At 42.1% G+C, this 21,742-nt stretch overlaps 1 protein-coding gene across 2 annotated transcripts in view; it reads left to right on the top strand.

Moving 5' to 3' along the window:
• LOC138627610 (Na(+)/H(+) exchange regulatory cofactor NHE-RF1-like) overlaps positions 1-20,414 on the top strand; it is a 29,076-nt gene extending 8,662 nt beyond the window's left edge. Inside the window, exons 2-7 of one of the 2 annotated variants that reach the window (XM_069710055.1) lie at positions 9,542-9,715; positions 12,365-12,518; positions 15,896-15,939; positions 18,631-18,750; positions 18,858-18,999; positions 19,036-20,414. In XM_069710055.1, the coding sequence (XP_069566156.1) occupies positions 9,542-9,715; positions 12,365-12,518; positions 15,896-15,939; positions 18,631-18,750; positions 18,858-18,995 (630 nt within the window). In that variant the 3' untranslated portion in view covers positions 18,996-18,999; positions 19,036-20,414. Of the gene's footprint in view, positions 1-9,541; positions 9,716-12,364; positions 12,519-15,895; positions 15,940-18,630; positions 18,751-18,857 lie in introns of both variants that reach the window. The other variant, XM_069710054.1, reaches the window with a different exon arrangement.
• The last annotated feature ends 1,328 nt before the right edge of the window (positions 20,415-21,742 follow it).

Below are 21,742 nucleotides of genomic sequence, written 5' to 3'. Positions count from 1 at the left end.
TTGTTGACTTCTTGGTTTGTCGGATGAAACTGTCGGGGATCGGACTGATCTAATGCAATCGGGATTTTAAAAAAAAGAAGATTGTGCCGGGAATGAAGCTGCAACAGACAGTTGAGTAAAGACAGAACCTGCTTGCTGATGGCTAAGCCGAGGAGATAATCAAGACCTCTCCATTTGCTCTTATCAGTGTTTGCACCCCTGCTGTGTTGACTGACATTACTTTTCTATTTTCAGGCCTTCCCACTAAACAGTGTCTTGTAATGGGAACCCCTCGGCAGAACCTTTCTTTGGTGTTTTTTGTAGGGCCAGTATGTCCCATCTTCAAATGGAAGGGGGGACAGTAGGGTGCTTTGTTCCCCCCTCTGCTTGCCTCGCAGCTGGTTCAATGGTCCAGCTTGAAACCCAACACCCCCGTCCTGCCTGAGAGAGTGGTGCGCTCCACGCACTCAAGAGGACAAAACTTGTACTGTGGTTAAAAAGGAAACAGGCTCACATCAAACATTTATTAAGTCTGCCTTTGAGGCTGTTTACCTCCGTCAAAAACTACAAATGACAATCACATGGACCGGGAGGCCAGCGATTTATCACCGAGTAACCACAGTGCCTGGCAGTGTGTCATGTTAGCGGTGTTTCTTTATGCTGATCAAAGGGGCCAAACTCACGGCAGAGGGGCCCTCTTATATGTTGGAGCGATGAGGGGGGGATGGAGTAAGCAGCAGGAGGAGAGAGCGAAGCACAGAGATGAAAGGGAGGCTGCTTCGGATGACATATCTGTATTCAGAGCTCAGCTGAGTGTGACAGGTTGCAGTTGCTGGATTCGCAGGACTCGTGAGTTTACTGGTTGCCATCAGCATTTACAAGCAGCTGTTTGGATAAAAGAAGAACTGTTAAGAATACGTCAGCGAGCTGTTTATGTAAGAGGAAATTTCAGGATGTGGCCTTTCATAAAAAAATTCCCTGGGTATGCGACACCAAAAGAGTAGTTGAGTCAGGGAGCCGGAGCCGTGCAGGAGCGACACCAGCCTACAGGGATATTTGTCCTATATGTGAGCTCCTTTATTAAGGCCTGGAGTTACGCATCAAACCGCTGGCCAAGTGTGGGGAAAATATGAAGTAACTGGCAGGCTGAGTGGCAGAGCTGCAGCCTCTGGCATCTCTTCCACACACACACACACACACACACACACACACGCACAGATTGCTCCTTAGCTGTACTTTGTGTTTTGTGCCAACTGGCAAAAGTTGGCATGGTCCATGTGAAAACTAAGATGGCGAACATGGTAAACATTACTTGCTTACATCAGCACGTCAGCATCACTGTGAGCATGTTAGCATTTAGCTAATGCTAGGGCTGTGTATTGGCAAGAATCCGGCTAATATAGGATATGTATCATGATACAGGGTTTTGATTCAATATATTGGAAAATAGTGCGATACGGCAAGCAATATATGTAGTAACAATATATAGGTGATATATTTAGTTGTTTTTTTTAAATATTATTTTTAGGAAACTGTCCTAACAGCATCCCACCATACGCATAAAACTTTGGGTTTTGGGTTTGCAGTTATCAGAGCTGGCAACATCCACCATCATAACGTGTTTGTTCACTCTGAGCAAAGAAATTGGGACAAATCTTTAAAAATCAATGAAGTGTTTTCGAAAATCAATAAAGTATCACAAAATATTTCTCAACAGTATCAATATTGTCTTACGTCCCTATAACCCACTATTATGGACTATAAAGCTGCATTCAACAGTAAATGCTACGACCCTAAAACAGAGACTCTGCAGTAGTTTGCCGAGTCATCCCTTGTCATATGTCCCAGTAGATTTTTATATCTTCTGTCTCCACATACAAACTATTGCACATTAAACAAGAACTGTGACCTTTGATTAGAGACCAGTGTTATACTTTCACCAACGTCTCCCCGTGTGATTTTTTTAATGCAGCTGTTTTGTCGGAGGCCTGTATGTCAACTTTGCCACAGTATCTTATCTCCTGGTTTTCACAGCTTCCTGAGGAAAACCAGAAACACGTGTTAAACAGGGTCACATCAACTTAGGTGGGAGTGGGGGGGCTTTAAACTCTGCATCTTTAAAAACACTCACAGAAACATGCTCTAAGTTGTGTGGCTTAGAAATGTGTTTTAGGAATATTAAAATGGGGCCTGGTATTGTTTTGGAGTGATTGGTATTCACAGCAAATGGTTATTTTCACTTTGCCAAAGTCTGTGCGGTGAAAACAGAAACTGCTCTCACACTTTAGTTGCCTGGAATAAGGTGGCTGTGAGTGAAAAGATGCAGTTAACAACATTAGAGTTAACTTGATTTGTCTCAGTGGAAACAAAACCTTATGCAATTGTGTTTTGTACACGACAAAAATGGTTTTGCTTTATTAGTACTGCCCCGTGTTACATAACTTTGTGTCCACACAACTCAGTGTTTACACTGTTCCAGTAACAGGAGCTACAGTTAGATTAATGCTAACAAAAGTTATTTTAAATGAATCAGCTCATGCTCAGATGAACCAGTTACCAGAAATGATGTCAGTGTTTTATTGCTGGAAGCCACAATACAACTGAGGATAAAGTATGTGATTAACAAAGCTATCATGATACTCAGTTTTATACCAGATTATTACTCCCATCCCCGTGTTGTAAAAACTCAAAACATCTTGTTGAAATCTGGAGTGTTTCCAGACTTTTTCAGGTTGCTGCAGCTTCTTTTACTTCCTCGTTCATCCAGCAGACCTAAAGGATGCACAGATTAACAGCAGACAAATATATTTAAAAAAATTGAATAGAAACTGAAGCTGTAGGATTAAAAATCTTCCTGAAAGAGCCCTCCAGAAAATGTTATGCAAAGTTTCACTGTCTTTCTTTTAGCCGCCACTTTTTCCATCATTCCTGACTGAGTGTAATCTCATGATAAAAGTGAACCTAATTGAGGTCATGTTAGCCTGGTGGTCACATGAATCTGAGTGTTTTGCCTTTTGGCTTCATTTATTACATGTGAAATATATTTCCCATGTATTTCGGACAATAAAAAGTCCATTTTGTTTACATTTTACGGACATTTTACCTTCCATATATTCACTAATGACTTTCCAACCACGCTGTATCTGTGAGTTTCTGTGCATACATTTAGGTGGGTTTGTGTATTGATTTCTCTTTCATTTTGGGAGGTTGAGCCATCACAGAGGGAAGCCGATTGAGGGAAGATGTGTAGCCAGTTCCTGTTGAACACTTCCCCCTTTAGAGGGAAAGTTTGTGTCACAGAGAGTGTGTGTTCATTTTGAAACACTGTTTTAGTTTTTTTTGGAGGAAGTGTGGCCAAGAGGAACGTTTCACACAATATAGGATTACAGTAAGTGACTTTGATCTTAAAGTGATACAAACAATCAGAAATATTGATAATGGTGAAGAGTCATCATAGAGGGTTTGATCCTGCCAACAGTCACATTACGTGTCACTGAAACTGTTTACACAGAAGCTGTTTCATTAGTTGGAGAAAATGGAGTTTGTTATTGTTGAGCGATTAGGGCCTTTACACGGCTGAGATAATGTTGTATCACCGTGTGTCATAATAAAATAGGAAAATCAGGATTTTCACTGGCCAAACAAAGTCCGAGGAAGCAGCATAAGTAGAAGATTTAGTCTGTTTAGCTTCCACATATCGTGTACTCACACATACTTTAAGGTCTGGGAAATGTCAAAGAAAGCGTTACAGGAAGTACACAACTGAGCTGACGTCAGGCTGGGCCTGCTCCTGTCTGAAACAAATACTTAGTTCAGAGTAAATTAGGGAACATACAACGTAGATTAGTCATTCCACAGATAAGACAGTTCAGTATATCACTCTGTTTTAGCCACAAGTCTCAGCTGACTGCATGAAGAGGAGTTACGATATCAACGGGTTCTTCACAGAACATCCTGGGAAGGTTCTGTTTGATGCGTCCAGCATATCAGCAGCTCATTTTGTAACTGTGATCATCACACTTCTGTAATGTTATATAGAACATTATATTGTATTTGTTGTTGTTATCAACTGATATGAGCGACGAACAGCAGGAATACATTCATGCACGCACACATTTGACAAGTGTTCCCGGCTTGTGTGTGTTCAGCGGATTCCACAGATATCAGAGCCGCGTGGAGATTCTTCAGTCCTCCACTCCTCTCCGACACAGACCCTCCTCTGTTGTCCCTGCCAGAGCCTTTCAGCCTCCCTCCTTCTGCTCAGGGACGCCTAACGTCAGCCAGGGCACCCAGTGAGTGTCGGGGAGGCTGACGGCCAAGGACGGCACTCAATGTTACATCTGCTTTTGGGCTTTCCAAATCTGAGCGCATGATGAACTGAGTAATTCTGTAATGCTACTGTTTACACTGAGCTTCAAAAACATTCTTTGGGAAACGTATAAGTGATGTCAAAGAGGCTTTTACGTCCATTTTTCTTACAGTTTATATGATTAACCTCCTGAATGACTGGAAAAGCACTGATTTGATAAAAGGCTGAATTTAAAATTAAGAGCAGAATTGTGTATTGAATGGTTTTCTGTAGCTTTAAGTGTGTGCGTGTCTGTGTCTGCACTCACACTCATACTTGTACACTAAATTCCATTTGAGGCCCAGTCATATTGCCTTTCTTTCCCCAATGCAGCAAACCCTCAGTTTAGTTGTTTAGCTGAAGTGGCTCCACTCAGCCCTCTGGTATAATCCACATAAACTGATCAGATCTCAAAAGATATATTACCTCATACCGACAAATAATAAAAACACCTCCAACCCACACATTTGACAACTGTTTTCACAGGGTCTCTTTGCTTCTTTGATTTATGCATCACATCCACAATGGTGGGACACAGAGATCTCTTCATTCCACATGAGGACGGGCATCTCTAAAAGCACAACAATTTCTGTTAAGTCTTGCACATTTTCTTGTGCAAGACGTGTCTTTTTCCCTCTTGATAAATATGTGCAGCAGAAACCCGTCATGCTACAGATTGTGTGGGCTTGACTGAGCTCAGCTGTTTCCCAGCGGCGTTCTGAATCTAAAGCTGGAACAGAGTTTTCTTTGCACAACATTTGGCAAGTCCCCACAGTCATCTAGCAGAGTCAAGTAGTTAAACTGTCTGTAGCTGCATGAGCGAAATGTGCTGTTTGTTCCACTTCCCGTGACTGTAGGTTTGAAGGACTGGATAATTACACCGAGGATTTAGATGGAGGAAACCATCTGTGTTGAAAGGTGGAAGTAATATCCAGATAATTCTAAATATGTCCTTTCTTGAGGCTACGATATGTGATTTATAGATAATTTCCTTCATTAGCATGGTTAGGAATAATGCAATAAGGTAGAAGTTAAAATAACATTAGAAATTCACTTTGAATTTTTGGAATCTGGCACTTGGCCTGATTGTTTTTTTTTTTTCTTGGTTACAATTGCAGTTGTCATTTCCTCAGTAACGATCCCGAGGTTGGCACTGGGACAGGTGTTCTGGCAGGTGTTTAGATGTCACAACACAGCTCAGTGTCTAAGTTAAAATTGAGTCTCAGTGAAATGACACCAGTGAGAGCAACAGCTAAGTTGTGCACCTTTCCAATAGGTGCCAACGAAGCAAGAGACACGCCTACTGCTGCTGGTTGAAGGCACTGGGGCGTTGGATATGCCACCTACAGTTTCATTATAGTCGGGCAAAAAGCCATGATTTCCATCTCTGTTTTCTGCATATCTGTCTGTCACTTTCCTCTCTGTAAGTTTTTTCTCGTTCCTTGCCTCCAAAGGGAAGGTTAAAGATGTACTGCCAAACCAGCTACTGAGAATCACTGCTGTCTGGCCCACAGCCGTCCTTTTCAGTGACGTGTACGCAAACAGACTGACATCCTTTCCTAATCGTTTGATGGAGGAATGCTTCGTTTATTTATCCATGTTTTCCCAACAGCTCCACTTCGCTGCATTCTTTGGATCGGAAAATGAAACAGGATTAAGAGCAGCGGAATATAACTTAATCAGATGGAAAAATGCCAAAAAATAAACACTTACGTACTCATGTGAAGGCAGCAACTGAGCCATGCACACCCAAAAGCAAAACAATTATGAGATGGATGGATTTCATTCTCAGCTCAGTGGTCTGTCACTGGAGATATCAGATACATTTGCTGTCCACAAAATAATCTAGTCGAAGCGTCCAGTTTACAATACACTTTATCTTCTACCTCTTTATTTGTTGAGTCGGATTCAACTGAGGATAATCCAGATCATCAGCTGCACTGAAACATATCAGTGTTTCAATTGGTATCAAATTTAATTTTAATGCACCACATGATGCAGCGGAAAGATTCCTATCATCTGCAGAAAGATTTCTGCTACTCTAAAGGAATTCATCAAGTCTGTGGTGTATTTGGTGAGGTGAGATAGAAAATCTGTCCAAATCCTGCCAGTTACACCTGTTTCTTCAGGCTCTCTATGTAAGCACATTCAGTTTGAAATAATATAATCTCAGCTTCATTTAGAGAAGGTTTATGTCAGTATGTGATATAACACCTTTATAATATGGTGCCCAAAGTTTAGGTTTTCAAAAGCAATTGGACACAGACATGAAGTTAAACCAACCTATATTTATATTATTGTGACTGCCTGAAGTCTTCAACCCAAAGATATCCCCAAACACTTTGAGTATCCCTGGGCCTTAACTCCCACCGTTGCTTGTCGTGAGGTCTCTCTGCCTTCAGTCTGGTCTGCAGCTATCGTGAGGTGGAGCTCAATCAGGTGACTGACTCTGCCATTCAAAGATATTCTCACGCTTCACCGTGAAAAACTCTAATTGCCTTATATATAGGAGCGTCATCCTGCTGAATGATGATGTGTTGTCCGATGAGTTTTGATGCTGAATCTGAGAATGTGTGGGTATTACTCTGCATTTTATTCTGTCAGCCGTAAAATCATTGATAAACCACAGTGGACCTGTTCCATTGGCAACCGTGCACGGCCATGCCGAAACAGAAGCGCCACCATGTTTGACAGATGAGCTAATATGCTACGGCTCATAAGGTGTTCCTTTTTCTCGAGGAAGCGTCCGCCTACATCCTGGAGAGCATTTTTGCCTCACTGTCCAGAAAAGGATTTTAATGCCTCTGCGCCGGTGAGAGCCATAACCGGAGCCCAGTTTGTTTTCAGGTTGTCCGTCTGTCCGTGTTCATATGTCTGTCCCGTTCTCACGAAAACGATATCTCGAGGATATTTCTTCAGATTTGACACAAACGTTGACTTGGCCTCAGCAATACATTTATTGGACTTTGGTGGTCAAAGGTCGAGGTCACTGTAGCCTCGTGTCTTGCCCAACCGTTTATCCCATTCTCGAGAACGCAGGAACTCCTTTTTCCAATTTGGCACAAACGTTCACTTGGTCTCAAGGATAAACTGGTTTGAATTTGATGGTAAAAGGTCGCTATGACCTCACGTGTTCCATCTGTCTTGGGAGTACATTACCAAATCTATTTTTCCATCTGATTATCATTAGGGAATATTTCATACTGTGGCACAAACATTCACTCGGACTAAAGTGATTCGATTTTAGAGGGCAAAGGTCACGATGACCTCACAAAACAAGTTTTTGGCCATAACTGAATTCCTACGCTCGTTATCACTAAATTTCACACTAACATGATAAAATAGTGAAGTGCTGACATTTTACATCCAAAAGGTCAAAGGTCATCTTCACTGTGACATCATATTGTTCTGCAAAATCACCATAACTCAAGAACAGAAGGTGAACATATTTCACATTTTGGTCAGACACTGAATTGGTGACGCTAATCTTGAGTGTCCACCTTGAAACTCTGCTGATTGTTTAGATCTTCTGTGCTGTCAGGTTGAAGATGTGTGTGAACCATCTACGCTTTAGAATTTGTAGTTTCTTTGCAGCAACATCTGTATTGCTGTATTGTCTACTGTCGAACAGCTCTATTGGCCAAGCATGTGGACACATACAAGGACTCCTTCAATGCTTTACTGCATGTATTATATGGATGTAAAATGCAGCTTCATTGTTTGGTGAAGGCATTGATCTGTGATGTGGTATTTCTAGTTTATGCTAAAATGTTACTTTTTTTACATTGGTGGCTCCTATAGGAGAAGGAGCATCTTAATTCAATTATCTGGCCAAAATTAAACTTAGTTGGCAAACGACCTGCAGTCTGAGTGGTCTGCTGAGTAGACAACTTGTTGGACATGTCAACATAGAGCTGTTACTTCTGTGCCCTTTTTGGTGTCCTGAATCCTAAAGTGGTCACAGGCTATTTGTATCTTGATAACCAGACATGTGGTAGGGGCAGTTTACTATTCACCCATCACAGGATTTATGGGAAATGTAGTTCCCAGTTGTTTTGGAGCCACCAATTTAATTTTTTTTTTTACATTTTTAAGAATTCCTTTATTCGCTGCATATTATTTACATTCATTCACTTGCTTGATTTTCCTAAAGGTCTTAACATGCCCATGCTTCACATCTTCATTTCTGGCACAGGTGGGAGGGGTGTTAGCTCAGAACAATTGGCTTACATAAGACAGTTAAGTGCCATCTGTTAAGTCGATTATGAGAAAATGCTGAGTCAGACTGCCTCAGTTGTTATAATGTCTACAGTTCATTTTGTTTTTAAGGGCTCTTAATTAATAAAGCTGCTGTGAGTATTTTCTGTAGAAAGTGACTCATTCACAATGACACATTTATAGCGGTGGTTCCTTGTCTTCCAGTCTTGAATTGCCCGAAGGCGGATAAAGCACACAGCCTCTGTGATGTGGAGGAAGTGTCAGGTCAGATCAGGTCACAGTGACAAAGATTATCTTGACCAGCGTTGTCTCTCCTGAGCTCTGCATCTCCTTCATGTGACTCCGTACTCTGTTTTTTTCACCTCGTTGATGATCATTAAAGCCCCGACTGCTAAATAAAGAAACTGCTTCATCCATACAGCGGAAGGGAGGTTCTGGGCTCAAGCTGGAGTTTTTTCCTGGATGACAATACAGCGTTAGCTCTTCCTGCCATCCCAGACCAAGACTGAGCGGGACAGGGAGAGAGGAGGCAGTCAGAGGTCAACGCCCAGCTTCCATTGTCCTTATCGGAGCCGGGAGCGAGCTGGGCAGCGGACCACACCGGAACCGGTCCCTTCCTCAGAGCTCCCATCGACCCCTCCCCTATTTCCCCACAAAACCTTTCCAGCAGACCTCCAATCACATGCTTCCAAGACCCCCTTCCTTTCTGGTGAACAGTCGAAGTCACATGGACTCGCAACAGCAGCTTCAAGTTTACTCATGACTGTTGAAAACACAGTGCACAACACATCAGCATGCAGCAGCCACCTGCATGTTCAACCTCGGCTCCATATTCATGGTTAACAATTCACAGGAGCTCTCTATAATCTTTGTGCCTCTTGTCCTCCCTGTACAGGCGCCCATGGTACAGTACAGGTATTTTTTAAAAACACTTTGGTGAACTCATGCGTGTCACATTATTTACATATCTGTTTTCTCTTGTGTGGCCTTTTCCAGGAGGAGGTGGGTGTTGAACTGCGGCCCCGTTACTGTGTGATCCAGCGAGGCCAAAACGGATATGGCTTCAACCTGCACAGCGAGCGGGCGCGACCGGGCCAGTACATCAGAGCTGTGGACGAAGACTCCCCTGCAGAGAGAGCAGGCCTGCTGCCCCAGGACCGGATAGTACAGGTACCTAAATAAGATCACTGCTGACGTACTGAGAGACCGTAGAGGGCTGTAATTCAGTACGGTGAACGAAGGGAGACATTATTTAACATTAAATATTAAATATTTATCTGATAGGATTTAGTTATAAAGTTCTGCAACATTTATGAGAAATAAATTGTTTGAGTGTTTTCAAATTACCCAAAATATCCATGTCGTTAGTGTATCCTGATTGGTCTCCCATACTTCCGCTCTAGACGGCCAGTAATCTTTTTTTTTTAAACTTGGATGACAATAGAGAATAATGGTGAGGCATGTAATCAAGCCTCACTTGAAGCATGGTTTGAGATAGAGAGACTTTCACTTTCCCTGTGATTGAATAATTCATGTTAATTCATGCTGGCCTCCCACTGTAAGGAATTGTTTGCCATTGTTCCATCTTGATTGGAGTAGACCTCCGGTTAATTTTAACCAATCAGCATGCGCTGAAACCGGCCGACACTCAGCCACTGCTGCAACTACCTTCGGCAATCGTCCACCAAAGTGTTTTTTCATGAGTACGTCATATTTCTTAAAGGTTTTAATCAACACTGGCAGCTTGATGATGTGCTGACCGTTCATTCTGTTAAAAGCTTAACGTGCCGCGAGAGTTGAAAAAAGTATAATCACTGCGCTTGTAACTGTCACCAGCCGTCCAATCCCAGTAAAGGAGGGGCGGGACAAAAGCGGTTAACCACGGATGCTGCTCGCTGATTGGTCCGCCCTTTAGAGTTGCTGAACAGACACTAATATGAGCCGAGTTCGCAGACGGTTATCACAGCGAGGAAGACTGAAGCCGTGAGCGACAGTCGGTGCAGCCGGGCTTCTGTTTCAATGCACTGAAGTGATTTTGGACAGTTTATTGCTAAACATTATTATATTAGCTTTTTTGCAAGTGTTTGATGACCACATTTCGGCTGACATATTGATATCAGTATTTCGTTTTTCCTAAAAAAACTTCCTAACGTCGGTAAACTCCAGTGTTGATTGAGCTCGAATAAAAACCTTATTGTTAACGCTAACACTGTTAAAAATAAACGCGAAGCAAATTTTGTACTCGTGCCAGTACAGCCGCTCAAGTTACATATTTATGCAGATGCAAATTCGCGAGCTTCCACATCGCCCAACACGAATTCACAGACAATCGCGTCTTTGCATTGACTTTGGACATAATCGCTCGACGGGAATAATTGGCTTCGTGTTTGGTCTGAACACCCAACAAGAAGTTATCTAAGTAATCTACATCCACCTGATAACAATGATCTCCAGCAAACAGCGTCTTGACCAAGTCTTAAGAATACTAGCTACCCAAAGTTAACTGTGGTAAGAAAAAAATATGATGTGAATTAACAGCCGCTGTGTGCGGTCTTAAATCTCTCCGGCTGCTCGGCTGTAAGCAGCTTCTTAACTGGTCTGGGGTCTCCTCTGCCCACCTCTTTCTTTTTTGTGTATACTGGCCTGCAGAGACACCTGCATGTTGTGTGTGTGTGTGTGTGTGGGAACCCAATTTTTTCTGCATGCGACCTCGCCCTGTGCGAGATACATGCAATAAAACAAATAGCCTCAAATTTGAAGTGTAGATTCAGTAACACACCATTCTGGTGAAAACTGTCAGCGAACAGAAGAAAACCACCAACTCACACAACATCTCTGACTCACTCAGCGCGATGCTTTTTTTAACACTCGGTTAAATCAGAGCGCTAATGTGAACGGTGGCCGCCCCCTCACACAGTGAAAGTACAAGAAATAGAGAAGAGACTGAAATAAGAAAAATATTTAAAAAAAGCACAGAGGGATTAAAAGGACTACTGGGTCTGTATGTAGAGAGTCTGAGGGGTTTCCAGGGCCCCAGAGGGCCCCAGACGGCCACACCACCCACTGAGGAGCGGGGCTTTGTGAGGAGCGGACAACCATTGTTACTGCTGTTACTGGCCGAGCTGCTATTGTCCAGCTTCCTCTGTAGGACTGGCTTAGACATGCGGGTCCACCCTATGACCTAAACACACACACACACACACACACACACACACACACACACACACACACACACACACACACACACACACACACACACACACACACACACACACACACACACACACACACACACACACACACACACACACACACACACACACACACACGCCCTTCCAGACATTTCTCACATGCTTTCCCATGGAGATTTTATACCAGAACACTCAGCTGGTCGTGGGGGAGCCACCTGACATGTGGAGCCGCTGCAGAGCACGGAGAGTTACGTGCAGCTGTCGTGGTGTCACACACTGACGTAGCATGTAAGATGTAACTATGAATGATGGTAGTCAATGAAGAGGACGAGGGCAGTTTGAGAACTTCGCGAAGATTTGTTTTGCAAGTAGTTGAAAGTATGTGCGAAGGCATCCGCGTGTGGACACACAGGATTTCCTGCCTCTGGATCCTCTGGCAGACAAAGTGATAATATTAAGAAAGAAACCCTGACAGGGATAAAACAGTTTGCTCACTCCTGTGTGGGAACAAAGACAGACAGCCCAGAAAAGAAACAATAGTGACTGTTTGTGTTCAGTCTTCAAGGATTTCCAGTCATGCTGCAAGGTTGAAAGATCAAAAATAATCTTTTTTTTTCTTCCCCCTCAGGTGAACAATGTGTCAGTGGAGGGGAAGACGCATTCACAAGTCGTCGCCGCCATTAAAGCCGGCGGTCATGAGACCCGGCTGCTGGTGGTGGACCAGGACACAGACACCTTCTTCAGGAGGTGCCGAGTGGCCCCCACCCCGGAGCACCTGACGGGTGAGAGGACGGTTTCACCAGCACTGTGAGGCAATCGTGTGTCAAGGACACAGTGAATGACTGCAATTAACTCCTAACGTCCTCTCCAGGTTCATTGTCAGTCGGTTTATAGTGTAACAGACACTAGGACGCCTCCTCCTCCTCTCGTCTCATCTCTAGTAAACAGCAGCAGATTAAAAGTCTGTCACAGTTTCTTGGCTCTGCGTTTCTCTCTCCTCCTTTTCTCTTTCTGTCTTTCTTTCTGTCTCTCACTCTCTCCTGCTTTCTTTCTCTGCCACGGATCACAGACAGAGACAAAAACACTTCCTGCCCCCCCCCCCTTCCCTCCCACACCTGATGTTGATGCCCTGCAGGGAAAGTTAATCTTTTAGACATAAATAGAACAGATCACAAAGATCGGAGCTGGACTGCACTGACTAACACCATTGTTTGAAGAGTTTAAAGGCTTAAAAGCAGAACTCTCTTTGTATTCGGTGTCATTGTGAAACTTTACACACAAAAATAATTTGAAATCTACTGTCAAAATATTAGAACAAGGTTTAAGTGGTCATATATATCAATATAACTCAATACACTGATGAAGGCCATGAGATGCAGCTGAAAGTACGAGTAAAGGGACCCTGTGATTATAGTAATTCTGGTAGGATTGTAGCGCTTCGCTCAAGGGCCCTCAAACTTGACCCAGGTCCCTTGTGACGGAGCAGAGCCCCCAGGGGGCGCCCTCGTACAGCCTGAGCTGTGGTGTGTGTGTGTGTGTGTGTGTGTGTGTGTGTGTGTGTGTGTGTGTGTGTGTGTGTGTGTGTGTGTGTGTGTGTGTGTGTGTGTGTGTGTGTGTGTGTGTGTGTGTGTTTGAGGACCTCCCTCCACAGCACAGCAGCTGGTCCTCCGGCAGGTGGGATGCTTGATGGAGCGTCTGAGACCCCTCATGTAAACGTGGTGCTGCCAAGGGTTGGCATGGCAACAGCGGGGGAGTCAGAACAAAAATATTCTGATACTTCATGAGCCAATTTAAGAATACAAAAATGCTCAATTACAAGTAAAAGTCACACATTCAAAATCCTAATTAAGTAGAGAAATATTTCCATCAAAGTGTCCCTAAAGTATCTAAAGTAAAATGGCCTCTGTTACTGATATGTTCATACAGATAACAATACTGCTTTGGAAATAAATGCATCAAAATGTAAACAACTTCCTTTCATCGAGAGAGGCGAAGGTAGTTTTAATTAGATCAGAAACTAATGACTATATATATTATAGTGTATAGTATATGTGTATTAAATGTCTAACAATAGTAAAAAAAATACTCCGTATGACTTCCCACTGCCAAAGAGGATGTCTTCAGATGTCTTGTTTTGTCCGACTAAAAGTCCAGAACCCCAAAATACTCAGTTTACTATCATTTACCACAAATAAATCTTCACATTTGAGGACATGGAGCCACCATCACGTTTGGTATTTTTTCTTGAAAATGACTACAAAAATGTTTTTACTGAAAAATGACTAAATGACCAAAATAATTTTTGAAACAGTTGCTGATTAATGACTCAACTAATTGTTGCAGTTCTAGTTTTAACACTTGAAGGTAATTTAGTCTGGTGGCCCTGAATGTAGGAGGCCTTTCTTAAAGGTCACAAGATAACTGTGAAGGACGATGAGATGACAAGGAGTTAGAAAAAAAAAAAAAAAAATTATGTTATTCACAAATCTTAAATGATTTCTTTCTCGTCAAATGTATGATTTTTGTAATATAATTGAAAATGTGATCTATTTGTAAATTAAATATTATTTTAATGAAAACAACTGAAAACTTTCGAGGGCAAATATGTCTGTAGTCGCGGCTAAAAAGACAAGAGGCTTCAGCTCATCATTTCTGTGTTTTTATATCGAATCCTTATCTTAAACTGACAGATACATGCAGTTCAGTAAAATGTGCATTATTTTCCTTGAGTAAAAGCATAAAGTCGGGTAAAACAGGAGTGGACGATACGGCTCTAAAATAACATCACCAATATTTCTGCGATAAAGATATTCTTGACGATGTGTAAACATACTGAAAAATATTTCATTTATTTATTTCAAGAACACAGAGTTGAAACAAAATAGGTGTAACAGTTTTATATGTTCGCATGAACACAGATATTCAGTTAAAACATGTTGCTGTGGTTCGTTGTACATCTGATGTCTTGTGATCAAACACCTTCCACATTAATGAACTCCTCCACCGTGGAGCTGCTCTCAGCGATGCTTGTTGATGTTTGCGTAAGTTATGACGTGTCATTATGTCAACAAGTCTGAATATAATGATAATAATATCAAAATATAACACTGATCTTATCACAATATAATATTAATATAATAATCAAAATAATAATAAAAAAATTTGTTTAAATAATACTTGAGTGACTGCCCCTCCACCACAACAGTTAGAGCTGCTGCACTGTTTCACTCCAGGATTGAAAATATTAGAGCTCAATAGGGGAGAGATTCCAGTGAGGTGTTTCCCAGGTAACTGCCTGCACTTCACATGCTGCCCACTCAGAGGGCACCTGCCTCCACCGACTCTTCACATCAACACACACACACACACACACACACACACACACACACACACACACACACACACACACACACACACACACACACACACACACACACACACACACACACACACACACACACACACACACACACACTGCACCTCTCCGAGCAGCCTGGCTGGCCTGCAGCACCTTTGTTTGGTTTCCAAGGCGCTCGCTCCAAGTGGGCTCTCAGCCTGGAGCTGGAGCTGTGTTAAGACTTGGAGAGGGGCACAAACAGGACTCAGAGACTCAGATTAACTGTGAAGGACCAGCTGCTCTCCACAATAACAAGTCACCGTTAGCTCAATAAACTTTTTCAGCTGAGCAGAGGATCAGAGGGATGGAAGGTAAGGCTCAGAGATGATGTCTGTCTCCAGCTTCCACCTCTCAAAGAGTGGTTTGGATATGATCTGCAGGATTATATGTGGATGTCAGTGCATTCCAATGACAAAAAAAAAAAAATGAAGGGAAAGATGTTCTACTTCAGTTATTTGAACAGTAACAGACCTGTTGATTCATCTGAGGAGGAGGTGGGAGGTAGAAAGGACCAGGAGGAGCTCCATCTCATAGAAGATGACCCACACATGCATAATAGATGATCTGCTCATACCTGTGCTATGTAATAGAGTAGGTGTTGGTGGAATGAAAGTTGAGCTGCAGACAGACTCTTGATCCAGCAGAGTGGAGCTCTCTGCTCCGATGGTGCCGGACAGGACCAGCGAGACAGTGATTCTGAAATATAGACATTTGTATTTTGGAAGTCCACGAGTGATTGTTGTGTGATTTCCTTCTCAACAGGTCCGCTGCCAGAGCCTGTCATTAACGGAGGGATGGAGGAGAAGGTAAGACTCACTGCAAACAGCTACATCACACACACAGAGAAACACAGGAGGACACTTGAGACTCTGTAAAGCTACCACTCGCTTTGAAAGTCTGCTTTAGAGCAAAGCCAAAAGTGGGATTTGAACTTTGAAGTGTGTTTGAGATTTGTCAGTCTCCCACAGCGGCAACTTCCTTCTTCACCGATCCATCCTCTGCTTCCTGGCAGCAGAACAACAATAGTTCAGCCTGCTGCTTTGAAAACTGTGAAGCTCCTCGTGATGCACAGACAGTTGTGGAAAAATTATTCAGATCCTTTACCAAAGTCAAAGTACCAGTACAGAAAAGTAAAAATACTCCATTACAAGTAAAGTAAATCCAACTAGCTAACTTAGCATCAAAATATAGGTAAAGTATTAAAGTAAAAGTCCTGGTTTGGTTCCTCTGACTGATGTATTAATATATATGACATTTTTAGATCATTAATACTGGATCAGTGAGATGCCAGTGAGAGGAAAGAAGATAAAACAAAGCTCTGATAAACAAACCGTGTTTTAATTTTTCTCTCTAATCTTAGATTTTTGCGTAAATATTGGATATTTGAACATTTCTTGAAATGAAACCACGTGAGACGTTCAGAGGGAAAATCTCTATTTGGTGGATCTGTTAACAACTCAGAGATATCTGAAACGTGACACAGATTTTTGTGCAATATCAGAAGACAAACAGGTTGGAAACCACTGGTTTCATCTTTAACTCGACTTGCTGTATTTTAAAAACCTGTTCTATTATCCATTATGTCAACTCTTCATCTGAAAAGTTACTAAAGATATAAATACATGTAGAGGAGTAAAAAGTGCAATAGTTCCCTCTGAAAAATGTAGTGGAAGTATAAAGTAGCATAAAATATTAAATTAAAGTACCTCAAAGTTGTACTGAAGTCTAATACTTGAGTAAATGTACTGATAGGGAGCAGCGCAGCAGGCTAAAGTTGAACTGTGTTTGAAAGCCACACGCAGGTTTTTTTTTTCAGCTACATCAGAGAATGGAGACGCTGGTGAAATGCGTTATTAATCAGACGTGTACTCAGCGGACTTTCCTGTGATTGTCTGAACGTTCTGGTGTTCATTGTACAGTGCTGAGCAGCAAACTCCACCCAGATAGCACTCCGTTAACTTTTGAATTATTTGAAAGTGTTTGTCAAAAAATGATAATAAAAAATCATACATTAGACAAAGCTGCACATTTTATAGAGTCGTGTGTAGTTAGAGTATTTACACTAAAAGCATTACTTTGATCTGAGGCACGGAGCTTCGTATTAATCCTGTTGAAGGATTTGGGCGTAATCCCAGTGAGACACAACAGTCATCACTTACTACAGCAGGAGGCACACACACACACGCACACACACGCACACACACACACACACACACACACACACACACACACACACACACACACACACACACACACACGCACACACGTGCGCACACACACACACACACACACACACACACACACACACACACACACACACACACACACACACACACACACACACACACACACACACACACACACACACACACACACACACACACACACACACACACGAACCTGGTATCAATCTTCTGACCTAACTCTCCACTAGAAAGTGATTAAGTATTTCTCCTTTAGAGAGTGTGTGTGTGTGTGTGTGTGTGTGTGTGTGTGTGTGTGTGTGTGTGTGTGTGTGTGTGTGTGTGTGTGTGTGTGTGTGTGTGTGTGTGTGTGTGTGTGTGTGTGTGTGTGTGTGTGTGTGTGTGTGTGTAGTGTAGTGTAGTTCTCATTAGTTGTTACTTGCATCTCAGGAATGTTTCTGAGGACCTCTCAGGTTTCTCGAGTGTCTCGTTCCCATGTGACTTTTATGTAAATCAGTGGATGAGTTGAGATGATGCCAGACTCGGATCAAGACACCAGCACGCAAACTACAAGAAACTACTGTGTTTACAGTGGCCGCCTCGAAACTCGGGTGTCCGGCCATATATGCAAAGCCAAGCCTGCTCCGGACTTCCCGTTACTCGGGGCCTGGATGTCCAGCAGTGGAGTTGCATGTTCCACGTATTGTTGCGCAACAGAAAGGTTGAAGAGCTGGGGGGGGGGGGGGGGTCAGGGAGAAGGTGAAAGATGAGGCTTTCTTGTTGGCTGGAGAGTGGCTGAGAAATCTTAACTGCAGTCAGATTTTACAGGTTCATGTTCAGGGAGCGTGGAAGAGTGTTTCCAGTTCCACTAATCTCTTACTAAACCAACTTTAAAGTGATTATAATGATTCCATGTCTTTCACACAAAATATTTTCCAAGTAAAAGCCAACAGAAATAATAAAAACCTCTTATTAATGACTCCCAGTTCACTAAATCTGCAAACAAGTTTTCAGTAAAGTTGCTGAAAGGGGAATTCCTAATCTACCACCAGTCTTACTTTTTTTTTTTTTACCTAGAACCTTATTTTTTTCTTATGCTTCCCAGTATTTTGCTTTAGTGGAATAATTCATGTCTTTTTAAAGGCAGTTTTGAAATCAAGCAAATTGTTGACTCCACTAAACAATTTAAATCCAAGACTGCGCCCTAGTGGTGAAGTCTGGTACTGCAGGAAGGCTGGAAAAACTACCCTGTTAATTTACACACGTGCAAACCTGTTGGTCATTGTAACGAAGTGATGCTGTTTGTGTTCACAGGTGAATGGTAGAGTGGCCAAAGAGGCAGAGATGGACTCAAAACTGTCAGTCAGTCCTTCTCCATCCAACGCCTCATCCAACACTTCCCTCACAACTCCGCCCGCAAACACCCCACCTGAGGTACGTCAAAATAGATTAGATTTATCTGAATAAAAAAATTAAAAAAAACACGGTGCAGCACGTTCTGGCTGAAACACATCGATTTCCTTTTTGTTTTATTTCTGCAGGGTTTGTTCCCAGAAGCCATCCCAGCTCTGAACCTGACAATGCAGCAGGTCAAAGAGCTCGCCCACCAGAAACGCTCCAACAAGAGAGCCCCGCCCATGGACTGGACCAAGAAAAACGAACTCTTCAGCAACCTATAGACACCTCGCCACACACACACACACACACACACACACACACACACACACACACACACACACACACACACGCACACACGCACGCACACACACATTTACTTTTCAGTGATCATTACAAGGACAAAGATTTTTTTTTTTTATCATCATGACAATATAAAAGAGCAGTTCAACTAATGGCACCAGAAAAAGCTTGAGCCGTTGTGTAAAATATAGAATTATTATTATTACTCCTGTTATGTTATTATAACCCAGATATTATACTGTACATGTCTCATGTGCTACTAACAGAAAACATGTGTATGCCAATGAAAGAGAACTGGACCATGTTAAAAATGTGGTTGTGTGTGTGTGTGTGTGTGTGTGTGTGTGTGTGTGTGTGTGTGTGTGTGTGTGTGTGTGTGTGTGTGTGTGTGTGTGTGTGTGTGTGTGTGTGTGTGTGTGTGTGTGTGTGTGTGTGTGTGTGTGTGTGTGTGTGTGTGTGTGGACCCTGACAGTCCCTGCTGGCCAGAGTCTGGTGCCTGTGGAAACATGAAGGACCCCCCTGTCTTCTTAACCACCTTGTAAAAGTTTATACTAACATTTAAAACACTGAAGTGTCCTCTGTTAGAACAACTACATGAAATAAAGTGTGACAATCAGTTAATTTGTCTCTAAAACTAGAGACAGCTTGTTATCCGTTTTTAGGGATCAAACGTCTGACAGAGGACTGAGTTAAATTCACTTTCACATCTTTTTCATTGGATTTATCTCATTAACTTTTTTTTTACAAATATCATGTTAGAGCCCTATTTGTCATTTTTTTAAAATATATATATATATATATATATATATAATTCCAACTAAAGTAAACATCTTTGTTGTCTTTTAAAAATGATTTTTAATATGAATCTCCTATTTTGGGAAATGATGGCTTCTAACTGGAAAAACTTAAACTGTATTTTAAAGTGAGCTCCCATATAATGTGTGTATATAAGTATATATCATGTATATTTTTACGCTTTTGACAGAAATAAAACAAAAGTGGGCTCATGCTTAACCCTGTGTTGCTACAACAGCATTCTCCATATCAAATGTGAACCACAGTATATCATGAGTAACTGCTACCAACTTTATTAGTTTTTATTTTACTGCTCACATTTAAGCACAATGAATATTTTTATTGCTCCAGCAGAAATGAAAATTTGTGAGATTTTTACATCGTCTTAAAAACAATGATTATGTGATTTTTGAATCGTCAGAAGGGATGTCTGCTTCATTCGATTGTATGCATTTTTCAAGTATTGAGAAAAGAAGCCTTTTTAAATCTGAATTATATGAAGAATTGTTTGTAGTTTGTGCGAGCAATACACGATTTCTACACTGTAATCTTTCCGTCATCTCAACATCATCCTGTTATTAGAGAATAAATGCAGATATTCTCCAGTGCTGTTGTGGTGTTTCCCTGTGTGTTGACATTTATTTACTGTACAACAGTAGAGTGGTGTCTCCGCTGCTCTGCTGTCCTCCGACATGTCACTCTGTCTCCAGCAGCTGTCTCTGACTAATGGCCTTGACCTTTCTGCTCCTCCACTCTCCTTGTAGTCCTGCCATCATTATCACAGCTCACTGTCACACTCTGCTGTCTGTCTCCGGGGGATAATTAGCTGAGCTGGACTTCAGGGCATTGATGGACATCAGGGTGAAAGGAGGTAAATGGTGTCTCAGTGAACAATGGAACAATGATAATGATGATGGTGGTTGTTGTAATTACTTATTATGAGAGTCACAGCAAAGATCCAACAGCAGTGTGTGATTATTATAATCACTGTGAGGATCATGTTCAAATGTGATGACATCAAAGGTGGAGATAATGAGCACTTATTGGAGTAAAGGAACAATTTGCCCCCTTTATTGTGCAAATAAAGACAAAGAATGTAATTATCTTAATTAATGCATCCAATAAAGCACATCTCGTACTCACTCTGATGCTAAAATGTACAGTAATTATAATGAAAGGAAACCTGAGTGGAGGAGCGCTCGGTGTTAAAGGAACAGTTCAACATTTCAGAAATGTATTCGCTTTCTTGTGAAAGGCTCCTGATGCCCCTGACAGAAAATGTGCAAACAAGCCTCAAGTGTTTCACCAACAAACTGGTTCAATGCTGCTTCTTCCAAATAAGAGACATTGCAGAAATCAAAGCTGTGACCTGGAAGAAAAAAAATCATTCATGTTTTTATTTCCCCATGTCTTGATTATAGTAACTCACTGTTCCCCACCTCTCTGTCTTGTCTCCAGTTTACCCAGAATGCAGCTGCTAGACTTTTAACAACAAGTCGCAGGTCACACATCACACCAGTTTTAGCCATCCTGCACGGGCTAACAGTTTAGAGCAAAATTTATTTTAAAATAGACCTGTCCAGGGTGAACCCTGCCTTCGCCCAATGTGAGCTGGGATAGGCTCCAGCCCCCCCGTGACCCTCTTCAGGATAAAGCGGGTATAGAGAATGGATGGATGGGTGGATGGATGATTTTAAAATTATTTTAATTACATGCAAAGCATTGCATGGATTGACCCTGAGTTATATTTCTGAACTGTTGGCCTCTGAAATATCACAGAGGTCTGCTGACCACGGCCTTCTGTCTGTCCCCAAATGGAGGCTGAAAACAAAAGGCCATTGCAGGTGTGACCCCACACCCCTGGAACCATCTTCCCCCTCTTGTAAGAAAAGCAAATCAGCTGATAGCTTTATGAAACTTTTAAAAACTCCTT

Source organism: Brachyistius frenatus, unplaced genomic scaffold, assembly GCF_029030835.1.
Source record: "Brachyistius frenatus isolate BFR_SWC_R1_liver_20210118 unplaced genomic scaffold, ASM2903083v1 Contig_88, whole genome shotgun sequence".
Classification (NCBI taxonomy): Eukaryota; Metazoa; Chordata; class Actinopteri; family Embiotocidae; genus Brachyistius; species Brachyistius frenatus.
Note: the sequence above shows the minus strand (reverse complement) of the source record. Positions and strands in the feature narration are given on the sequence as shown.